The sequence below is a fragment of the Diabrotica virgifera genome, chromosome 3 (assembly GCF_917563875.1).
Source record: "Diabrotica virgifera virgifera chromosome 3, PGI_DIABVI_V3a".
NCBI classification, from domain to species: Eukaryota; Metazoa; Arthropoda; class Insecta; order Coleoptera; family Chrysomelidae; genus Diabrotica; species Diabrotica virgifera.
Window position 1 is genome coordinate 228,023,578 of NC_065445.1, and position 12,793 is coordinate 228,036,370.

The following is a 12,793-nucleotide window of genomic DNA, read 5'->3' on the forward strand; positions in this document are numbered from 1 at the left end:
GATATTTCCAAAGGAACTTCATAACTTTTACAAGGGAATATCGCTGTCTTCTAAAAGTAAAATTCTTTCTTTAAATCCATTTCTGGATAGTGATGGAGTAATCAGAGTCGGTGGTAAATTACGCAACTCTAAATATGATTTTAATAAAAGACATCCAATACTTCTTCCTGCAAATCATCCTGTTACGACTATTGGCCGGTCCTCAGCACTTATTGTCCGTCGTTCGTGAACGTTTTTGGCCTATTTCAGGTAGATTTATTGCGAAACAGGTTGTTCGTCAATGTATACGCTGTTTTCGTGCCAATCCTCCTCAATGTACACCCATGATGGGAGATCTTCCTGCATCTAGAGTAAATCCATCGTTTCCGTTTGCAATCACGGGGGTGGACTATGCAGGCCTGTTCACTCTCAAAACAAGACAAGGTAGAAACCCAGGTACTTACAAGGCTTATGTTAGTCTTTTTATTTGTCTAGTTACTAAAGCTATATACTTGGAACTGGTCACAGACTTAACTACGTCTTGCTTCCTCGCTGCTTTAAGACGATTTATAGCTAGAAGAGGCAAGCCAGTTCAAATGATGTCCGACAATGGCACGAACTTCGTAGGTTGTCGTAACGAGCTTAAGCATCTCGGTAAGTTTATCAAATCTAATGAAAAACAAATCGCGGAATCATGCTGCAATGATGAAATCAATTGGCAATTTATTCCTTCGCATTCCCCTCATTTCGGCGGAATATGGGAGGCGGGAGTAAAATCTATGAAATCGCATTTGAAAAGGATCGTTACGGGATCTCATTTAACTTATGAAGACTTTTCAACTGTGCTCACTCAGGTGGAAAGTATACTAAATTCACGCCCTTTAAGTCCTATGTCCTCCGATCCTTCAGACCTTTTACCTATAACCCCGGCTCACTTTCTGATTGGGAGGTCCATGAATTCCATACCAGAAGTAGACGTTTCTAATGTCAACCCTCTTCGTTTATCAAGATTTGAACATCTTCAGCAACTCCGTCAACATTTTTGGCGATGATGGTCTTTGGATTACGTTTCGGAGATGCAGCAGAGACAAAAGTGGAAGGTGAATCAATTCCAAATTAAGGTTGGTGCTCTTGTCCTAATTAAAAGTAAGGACGCACCTCCTCTCCAGTGGTCCCTGGGACGTGTGGAACAGTTGCATCCAGGGGCTGACAACATTTCAAGGGTTGTCACACTTAAAACAGCCAAAGGACTCGTTCGTGTAGCAGTTGTGAACATTTGCCCACTTCCAAGTGAATAAAAGTCGCCAGGTGACAGTGATTATTTATTGACTGTAATATATTACGTTTAATTTCATTTTTAATTTATTGAAAGCTTTCCCTTTCAAGATGGGGGGCATGTTTACGATTTAAATTAATTTGTTATATTTTATTTAATATTTACTTAAATCCCGCTGCGACGGGCCTGGACTGTTTTGTTACAACATAGAGATCCAAAATCTAGTGCCGAACCAGCCGGTTTTCATATATTCCTATTTTTATGTATAATGACTTGGCCTCGAGACTGTGAAGAATAAACACGTTCTTTGTCACGCATTTGTAAAATTGTACAGTAGTCAGTTCTTAAATAAATTCGTAAAACTGTTATCTACGTTATTGTCACTCAACTGAAGTGTACGAGATTTATTCTCATCAACCAACCCCTATCCCTTGGAGAGCATGTTTAGACGATTTTCTCATTACATATGCATTTTTTTTTCGTATAAGCAATCGTTAAGGCACAGTGACGCCGCAAACCTCAGAACTGCTTTGGCGGGCTCCAGTTTTTGTTTTTTTTTTCGTCATCTATTCATTTTATGGATAATGTACTTATGGAAAATAAAAGAACACACTGTCTACTACACATTATGACCATGTATATTTTATTTTCTTTTCACCCTAAAGCCATAGTGGCACAGTGGTGGCCCAAAATTAATTTTTGATTATTTTCTTTATTAATTCTCCTTTTTTTTGGGGTGGTTCCGGGGAAAATATGGGGGTGCATTACACAAAATTGTAAATAACACTAGTACATGCATAATCGCTGAAAGTTTTTTTACTCTAGCATAGGCGGTTCAGATAGTATAAAAAGGGGTTTTTTAAAATGTAACACCCTGTAATTAAAAAATCTGCAATTTTCCTTAAATGAAACCTATATCAAAATATCAGCCACTTATTTGTGATTAATTGCCGCAAGGTTCCTTCTTAATTTTTATCACAGTTAGGGAAAAAAAATTTTAAAAACATCTTTTTTAAAAATTTGTCAACTTTGGGGCGCCACCCCCGTAAACGGTGGGTGATAGACATATGCTGTCAGGAAATAAATAGTAGGGAATATAGTCCTCTTTATTTTACTATTAAACAAATTTTTTGCAAAACGCACAGGAAGGGCTACGTTTCGCAAAAACCACAAATTACCCCCTTTAAAGGGATGAAAAGGGGGGTTCCGGGGCGAAATTTTTTAAGAAAATGTTAGTCTCATAACAAGCATCCCTTGATATATCAGGAAAAAAAATAAAACCGGACTTCTGTCCATTTTGCTAGGTTCAACTTCTGTTTCCTACACTATAAGAAATATCAGAAAATGAATAGAGTTAAATAATTTTGAACGGCTAATAAGAAAAGCTAAAGACAGAGAAGAGTTTACAATTGTATTAGCCAACCCTCGTTGAGAAGAGGAAACCTTATGAAAGAGAAGGACATGAATCAACCTATTGACTAAAAAATGCTTTGTTATGTAGGTATCTTTAAATTAAAACTCTTTTAGTGAATTTTTAGTCGTTACAACGGTATAGCATCTCCATACATAAAGCTTTAAGACACCCAGTTCTAAGAACACCTAGAAAACTACTCATCCTCTACTACAGACGGTACTGTATATAATAGAAGAATGGGGTATCTAATGGAAAGTAGCAATAATCCAGAGAAGACTTAAGCAATTATCTTCAAAAAGACAAGAAGAGGTAAGTAATCTAGAAGAACAGCTAATCGTGCAAGATATATCCATCGAATGGCAAAGTGAAGCTAAATACCTAAGAGTCATAATGGACCAAGGCCTAACATGCACACTACATGTTAACGTGACAGTCTAGAAAATAGCAACGAGCAGAACCACAATAAGAGGACTCACATGAGGAAGAAACAAATTAGCTATGACAACAGAATTAATCCTGACAAACAGCATCATACTACCAATAATTACATACGCATCTCTCGGATGGAGATACATAAATCAGAGCAACAAGAAGAAGATACAAACAGCACAAAAGAACTGCCTTAGAGAAGTTGCAAATGTGCTCAGATACGTAGCTGAACGTTTCCCATTCAGAGACCTGAAACAAATAAGGCTACTGGATATGATAAAAGAAAAAGCCAGAACAAAATTTTCTGAGCTAGAAGACCACCCAAATTAGATCCTGCAAGAGATATTTAAGACATAACTTAAGATATAACTTAAGACATTTACTTTGCTTTTATTGGCCCCAAACAACTTCTACTGGAACAAATTCCATGTCATTACTCAAAAAAATCAAAAGTGGACTTGGTTCACTTGTATTCTGAACCGTCCATATATTTATTATATTTAGTACATTCTTTCACGGTTTTTGCTGTAAATTTTAAACAACCACTAAACAACATGTCAAAGAAAAAAAGTATAGTGTCGATGTGTGCTTTAGCCCTGGGGGTGAGTTTCACCCCATCTCGGTGGTGAAAAAATGTATGTCCAAGATAAGTCCCGAAATGGATAAACTGACTAATTTTAAGTAACTTTTGTTCTATGCAGTTTTTTCACCAAGTCAACACTTTTCGAGTTATTTGCGAGTGAATATGTTCATTTTCAACAAAATAACTACATTTTTAGACAGTTTTTGGCAAATAACTCAAAAAGGAAGTATTTTGTCGAAAAAAACGTTCTTAGGAAAAATATAGCCTATAAAAAATAAAAAAAAAAATGGTGTACATCTTAGGTCTCTGGACCTCGTAGGACCACAGTCATAGCCAATGAAAAATATATTCATATTCACCAAATTTCAAATAGAATATTTCGAAGTGAAATATTCAAAAAATTAAGCACTTTTTTGGGAAAACTCATTATAACTTTTTTAAAGTGTTTAAAAAAAGTTTTAATTCTGTTTTTATAAAAGTTTCTAGCGTTAAAGGACCCCGCACAAACCCTATGGAAAATAGGTCCCAGTGGATTTCGTTCATATTTTGGGAAAATACTCTTTGAAGCATCCTGATAAAAAGTTCTCGTGGGCACAACTCAATCGAACGAAGGATTTTCAAGGTATAGAGGCCCAAACTTGGAAAACTATAAGATTTACGGGGTATTCCAATTCCGTGAGTTACTGGTTATTTGGCAACATGTAGAAGTTTGGATCAAGGAAAAGTACTAGTAGTCTAGGATTTTTTCCTGGCTATCCAATGGCGACCTTTACTTTGACCTTGACCTTCAACGGACGTCATCTTCTAGAGTTTCGAGGGTTTTCGGCATTCAATTGGTATAAACAGATTACTCATAGATTTTTGGAGTTGCTGAACACGAATACCCCATCAGAACAGACAACGGAGTACGCTGTGCCAAAGGCACGCCATGCTTTGGAGATTCCAGAGTTTTGGGTACTAAATTAATGTAAACTGATTACTTAAAGGTTTTTGGGGCTGCTTAACGTGAATTTGAATTCGAATTCGAATCATATCCGATCCACGAAGCACCTGGTGCCTAAGCCAGGTCTTCTTCTGGAGTTTCGACAGGTTTCGGCAATAAATTGATGCAGATGGGTCTTACTCATTAGTTTTTGGGGCTGTTAAACACAAATACGCCATCAGAACAGACACCGGGGTACCTGGTGCCTAAGGCACGTCATGTTCTGGGGTTTCAAGAGTTTTCGGTACTAAATTGATGCAAGCGAATTACTCTTGTGCTTTTGGGGTTGCTGAACACGAATATGACTTAGATAAAAGACTATGGAATATCTAATGGCCACGATAAATACTACTATCAAAATAGAATGTAGTAAATGATATTATAATAAATGAAGGAAAAACATTGTCAGATATAAATTGAATTTATATTTTTTTTAATAATTAAAATAATTGAAGAGCATAATACAGTTATTTTATTAATATTTTTGACTTTGAAAACGGTATAAAGGACCTCGAAACTCCAGAAGATGACGTGCCATAGTGCATGTTTGGTAGTATGCATGTATGCATGTTCGGCAACCCCAAATCCTAAGAGTAATCCATTTGATTCCTCCGAAACTCCAAAAGATAACATGTCTTAGGCACCAGGTGCTCCTATGTCTGTGCTGATCACGTATTCGTGTTCCGCAATCCCAAAAACCTATAACTAATCCGTTTGCATTAATGTAGTACCAAAGACCCCCGAAACTTCAGAGCCCCTTTCATTGACCTTGGAAATCAGGTGCTCCGGGAATCGGTTCTGGTGTCATATTCGTGTTTAGCAACCTCAAAAAACCCTCCAGTAATTCATTTGCATCAATTAAATGCTGAAAACCATCGAAACTCTAGAAGATGACGTCCCTTGCAGAGGCACTGGCCACCATGTCATCCGGAGGGCAATTCTGATGGCAAATTCGTGTTTAGCGATCCCAAAAACCCATGAGTAATCTGTTTATATCAATTGAATGCTTAAAACCCTCGAAACTCTAGAAGGTGACGTTCGTTGAAGGTCAAGGTCAAAGTAAAGGTCGCCATTGGATAGTCAGGAAAAAATCCTAGACTATTAAGTAGTACTTTTCCTTGATCCAAACTTCTACATGTTGCCAAATAACCAGTAACTCACGGGATTGGAATACCCCGTAAATCTTATAATTTTCCGAGTTTGGGCCTCTATATCTTGAAAATCCTTCATACGATTGAGTTGTGCCCATGAGAACTTTTTATCACGATGCTTCAAAGAGTATTTTTCCAAAGTATGAACGAAATCCACTGGGACCTATTTTCCATAAGGTTTGTGCGGGGTCCTTTAAGCAAGTTACGCTCAAAATAAAGTTGGTCACTTTTGTTTTGGCAAAAAAAAAATCAGAAAGACCACCCCCTAATTAGCAACTTAAATGAAATTAATCGTTACCGCTCCACAAATTATTTTACTTATGTTGTGTTTATATGGTATGTAAGTTTCATCGATTTAAAGTCCTTATTTTTGAAAAAATTTGGTTTTTAAGTAAAATTTTTAAAAATTTTAATTTTGAAAAATATGCTTTTTTTCAAAATAACTTAAAAATTGTTAGAGATACCAAAAATCTCGAAAAAGAAAAAAAGTTAGCATTGCTTTTCTGAATATCATGTATTTTTTGTTTTTCTGTTAGACAAAAATTGATTAAGATTTGGTGTTTCTAAATTTGCATACATTCGTGATCAGTGACTCGTTCAAACCCTTTTAACTACAGCCCTTTCAAAAATAAGAACTTTGAACCGATGAAACTTACAGATCATATAAGCAATACATACACGAGTCAAGAAACTTGTGAAGTCGTAACGATTAATTTCATTTGAGATATTAATTAGTGGTGATTTTCCCGATTTTTTTACCAAAAAAAAAGAGACTAACTTTATTTTGAGCGTAACTTGTTTACTTTTGATGCTAGAAATTTTTTTATAAAACAAAGAATGAGTAAACGAAATAAACACTTTAAATAAGTTGTAATGAGTTTTCCCCGAAATGTGCTTCGTTTTTGGTTATTTGTGTTCCATTTAAAAAAAAACATAAGTTTGGTCTGCCACTATGTTATCGAACACCCTGTAACATTCTAATTAATTTTAAAATGTGAAGCTTAAAGTTGACTATAGTTTTTGTTATTAACTTTTATTGCTATTTATTACTATACCGGATCTACGGAGCTTTAGTTCACTAATCAATCACCCTGTATACAAGACGCAGATATTTACCTTAACAGATTTCTGTAGCATCGGAACGTTCTGTATGTATCCACTGGCGTGGTGAATGTCAACTCGTATATCTTGTAACGACTTCTTCATTCTTCTGTTCTTATCAATTTCTTTTCGGACCTCATTACTGGACGCTGCTAGCTTCTCTTTTAGTTCACCCAGTTGTAGATCTAAACCTAAAATAACTTTTTGAAGGTTTTCTAGTTCTCTAACCATTTCGTTAATTTGGACATTCTGAAAAGTTAAAAAAATCTTAAAAACTTGTAACAATGTATACAGTGCATGCGTAAAGTAAGGAAACATAAAGATATCTCTGACACCCCGTATGATATACAGTCGGAAAAATGAAAGAATACCCATGCGTCATCCATGATATGCACACGAATCAAACCAAAAATTTCTAGTCAAAACAAAGTCTAAACTAAGTAAATACTGAAAATAAACGGATGTGACTACTACCCCATCGTACGATTTTTCGCTACGTAAGAATGTGTCAAAAAATTTTTGTGATGTTATTCTTTTTCTGATAATATATATTTATTGGTGATAAATGTTACTATTACTACCGTAATTAATTAGGTATTTAATATAGATTATTAATACAAAAATAATGAGTAAGCAAATATAGTATTATGAATTTCTCCATGTTAAAGTTGCCAGTGGACGTAAATAGTAACAGGAATTTAAAAAATGTCGTCTATGTCAGCAGCATTAAGTGACTAAAATGCAAGTAAACTTAATGAATTCAGATCATTAGGTATCCAGATCATTTTTCCAGACATTATATGCAAATAAATGTACATTCGTAAAAATATACTAATCTGTAATATCAAACACTATGATTAAAAAGTCAGAGTAATATGTACACGTTGGGCGAACTCATAGACAGAAGTTAACCATATTGACAGATGATTGCTTACAAATATTGACGTATTTTAATTAAATAAATACTTACCAAACCAAAAATACAATATAATATCAAAATAGCTCTTAAAAGAACTGAATTTATTCAAATAAATACGACTGATTATTAAAATTTATAAACTCTACCGAACCTAACCCAGTTTCACTGTCAAATTGACAGAAATCGAATCAGTCAGATTATAGTTCACCAGCACGATTACTCGAATAGTAGTTTATAGGCTCTGAGCTTCGCTGGTGGCGCTCCTAGCGGATTACTAATTCAACTTTCACCGGTAATTTTTAAATTTATTATTTAATTGTTATCGCTTAACATTTACAACGGAAAAAAGTAATTAAATTGTAATCGATTTTTTAAAGATTTTGCTAATCATTTTGACGTTCTATTGATAAATATGAATTTCTTACTTCGGATACTTTAATACTTTAATAATAAATTATAATTACATATTACGGAACATTAAAAAAACTTAAATTCATTATTTAAAACGTAAGTATATTTAAGGTAAAAATATATACCACAGCTTTGACCAACTAATATTTTTTATAATAAATGTTTTTAATTTTAATTTCAAATTAATCACTTTGACATTTATGTCAAATTTCCGGTAAACGTTTACAGACTTGCCACTACTGGCGTTCGCGAATTTGTAAATATCCCCTCTACGTACGAGCTCACAGCGTATACAATCATTATCTCTACTCATGTTGAATGTTTTTCTAAGAATGACATTAGAAATACAGAAATAGTCAAGTGTGAGTTTAAATTTTCTACTAAATTAATATAACTACGTTGAATAATTATATCGCCGTCTCACTCTGTCAATTATAAATATGTAACTGCGTATGTCTTGGATAACGTTTTTGCTTTGTAGACAACACTTAATAATTTATCTCTCTCATTTGTTATTTATAGAAAAAGGCAGCAAATCCAAAATATGTGCTTAATATGATAGTTCATGAGTATTCTTTCATTTTTCCGACTGAATTAACAAAATGTTACTATATTTATGATTTAAATATGATATACAGTATGGGGCAAAAAAAAGGAAAAACATTGGTTATTTCGTAGGCCGACGGCTTTAAGGAAAATCCTGAAATAGGTGGATTTTTATTTTTAAATTATATTTTTTTGACATAAGTATATATCATACTAGTGACGTCATCCATCTGGGCGTGATGACGTAATCGGTCATATTTTTAATAATAATAGGGATCATATGCTAGCTCATTTAAAAGGTTGTTTAATTACATACTTATCAATATAAACACTACCATAATTATTTATACAGGGTGTTCAAAAAATTTTTTGTTTGAAATTAATTAATTGGCAAAAAAGAAGAATATATGTAATTTATTTAATTCAAAATATATTTTACTGCTGTCAGAAAACAAAAAAAAATCTTTATGTCCCAAATAAACATTGCTTTTCGCCTAAATTCAATGTTAAAGCTGCCACCCACCTGCCTCTTGGCAGTTTGAACATTGAATTTAAGCGAAAAGCAATGCTTATTTGCGAAATAAACATTGTTTTCTGTTTTCTGACAGCAGTAAAATTTATTTTAGATTAAATAAATTACATATCGACGCTTAAAAGGTAAAACGTATAATACGCCACTTTTTGTAAAATAGACTTTATATATACCATTAGATTCAGTGAATTTTTCTACGTATGTATAGAGGGAATTTAGGCTGTTTGCACCACTTTTTTGGCGTATTAAACATTTTATTTTTGGGATGGCTTTGAAAGCAGTCTTATGCGATAAATTTTAATACAAAAATATGTTATCAGTCGTATAGTACACCCACCACGTTTGATTCTAGCAAATAAGTCAATTTTACTTTCAGGTATTAGAGCCTTAAAGCCGTGTTAGCCATTTCATATGGCAGAATATTTTTGCATAGTGGTGCTTAAAACAGTTTTGTTTACATCAGTTACGGGTACAGGTGGCGTATTATACATTTTATCTGTTTAAAATAATATCAAACGTGCTACACTATACACTTTGAAGACGGTCTTTCCAAAGATAGAAACTATTTCCAAACAAAATTTCAAACACGTCCCTCACATATACGTCAAAATAATTGTCAAAGTTAATTTAAATTTGGAAATCTCTCCGAAAAATATTAATTTTTGGCGGATTATTTGATTTATACCGTTCTAATTTAGTTTGTTTAGTTTTGTTAAACTTTTCCTTATTTAGTTTACATTTTGAAAGTGTTCATAAGTTAAACGTTACTTGAAAACTCCTCTATGGAGTCATCTAGTGGAGGCGAACCGCCTGATATTGAGAATTCGATGGATAGTAGCTGTGATTTACAAGATTTAAATGGATTTCTACCCAACCAGCCTCAAAATAAGATAAGTAGTAGTATTAATCTTAACAATATTAATGAAAAACAAAATACTTTAGTAAACTCAGATCAACCAGAAAAAACCAGGCCTGTTTATTTATACGAAAAAATTGATTTAGGACCTTTTTACATTTTCATTGAAAACTCCAGTTTAAATTTTACAGGAAAATTAAACGCTGTTAAAATAGGCGAGATCCTATTTACGTTACATCCAGAAATTGACAATTATATAAAAAAAATTGACTCAATCGGACGCAACCGAGTTAGGGTCTCATTTAAAAATTATAGTAGCGCAAATGCTTTAGTTACTTCCAAATTCCTTATTCAAAAAAATCTGACCGCATACATTCCAAAATTTCAATTGTTTAAACTAGGTGTAGTAAGGGATATAGATTCAGATATATCGGAAGAATATCTTAAAAATAGAATAAAGGAATTTGATCACCATTGCAAATTCTCGGTTGAGTATGTGAAACGAATAACAAGAAAAATAGTAGCAGATGACAAAGTAATATTTAATCCAACAAAATCAGTTATTGTGTCTTTTAAATGCCAGAATATACCAAAGTATGTAGTAATTAATCATGTCTTACACACTGTTGAAAAATACCAGCAAAAGGTAATTATCTGTTACCACTGCTATAGGTATGGGCACATGAGTAAGCAGTGTAAAAGTAATCCTCGCTGTTTTAAGTGTCATGAATCTCACCTTTCCGATTCTTGTCCTTTATCATCGTTTAACAAAAAATGTCTATCCTGTGAAGGTGAACACTTCACTAATGAATGGGAGATATGCCCAGAATTTGATCGCCAAAAGAAAATAAAACATTATATGTCTGAAAACAGCTTATCTTTTAAGGAAACAATTAAACTCTTTCCTAAGATAACTTATGCATCTATAGCAGCCAATAATTCCTCAATAAATTCTCATCAAACTCCAAATATGAATGCACCATCCTCTTCATATTCCTTTACTCAATTGTCCACGTCTCAAACATCTTCCAATCAGTTCGCTCTACCTTCAGTTTCAAATAGATATACAATAATAAAACCACCAAAATACAAACGACCTATCTCTTCCTCACCAGACCAAGTAACAATGGAACATCAAAAAATAATAAAGTTAAACCCCATGTCCAACAGACCTGGTGGTATTATCACCTCTTCTTCGTATCAATCTACATTTAATCCAGAACAAGGATCTAAAATACATGAACCATCAAAAGAATTAACAGAATTAATATCAAATATAGTTACAAGTATTATCTCGAATATAAATCACAAAAATTTTGAAATTCCAGAAAAATCAGTTCTAGTAAATTCAATTCAATCAGTTTTAAGTTCTCTCTTATATAATAATGAATAGATTGGTAATTTGTCAATGGAATTGTAGATCGGCTAACTCTAATAGAGAAAACCTTATCCACCTATTAGAAGACCAGAAAGTTGATATCGCATTATTATCAGAAACTAGATTTAAACCAGAAAAGTATTATAACTTTCACGGGTACAATATTGTCAGAGACGACCGCTTTTCAGTAACTGTTGGCGGTGGCTCAGCAATTTTAATAAATTCAAACCTATATTACGAGGAAGTCACCATGAAAGTAGATTTAATAAACGTCAATAAAGTAGCAATAAAAATAAAGTTTAAGTCATATACTGTCACATTTATATCTATGTATGTTCCCCCAGGAACCAAGTTATTGTTACAACAATGGAACAATTTCATAACATCTATAGAAAGACCATTTATAATAGGAGGTGACCTTAATGCTCACCACATTTCCTGGGGCCTAGACAACCAAACAGACATGAAAGGTAAAATCTTGATGGACTGTATAGACGATAACAATTTAATATTCAAAAATGATGGCTCTCCTACTTTCTTTAGGAACTTCTCGAAATCGGCAATAGACCTGACCATTTGTACTCCTGACTTAAACCACCTGATCACTTGGAAAACACTTCAAGACCTATTTGGTTCAGACCATACACCTATAAGAGTAGAGTTAGAGGATCAACCAACTCATACAGTCGAACCCGCTTATTGAAATAGCCTTTGTGCAAGGCAAAAATATTCTTATAACCGGGATATTCTAATAACCGATCATTGGTGGCTAGTCGAAATAAGTGTTACCGAATATACGTAATAATATTATTTACATACTGTGCCAATGTGTAGTTTTACATACTATACCAATATGTAGTTTTATTACATACTATGCCAATATGTATATCATACTATATGTACATACCTACATATTCAGTGTATGTATATGGTTTTAGGTCTTTTTACGTCAATAATACAGTAGTGTAACTAGTACTTATCTATGTATGTGTTAAATACCAAATTACATTACATGTACGTGAATGAATACATTATATAATTAATATGAAATGTATGCAATATGTAGATATGTAAATATTTTCTTATTAAAATGCATACCTATATAACAAAATTACTTTTTTTTTCTTGAGAAATTATTGGTAATTATAGCTTTTTCGTTGTTAATCCGTGTGGTCATCCTTAATCCATTGGTTGAATAGAAGTTTTATTGGCGTCAAGAAATGGATTGTTACATTC

General features: G+C 33.4%; 1 protein-coding gene across 1 annotated transcript in view; it reads right to left on the minus strand.

Annotated features, from left to right (window-relative positions):
• Positions 1–12,793, minus strand: part of LOC126881566 (cilia- and flagella-associated protein 57) — a 141,448-nt gene that overhangs the window by 19,447 nt on the left and 109,208 nt on the right. Inside the window, exon 13 of the mRNA XM_050645890.1 lies at positions 6,931–7,164. Within this exon, the coding sequence (XP_050501847.1) occupies positions 6,931–7,164 (234 nt within the window). The remainder of the gene's footprint in view (positions 1–6,930; positions 7,165–12,793) is intronic.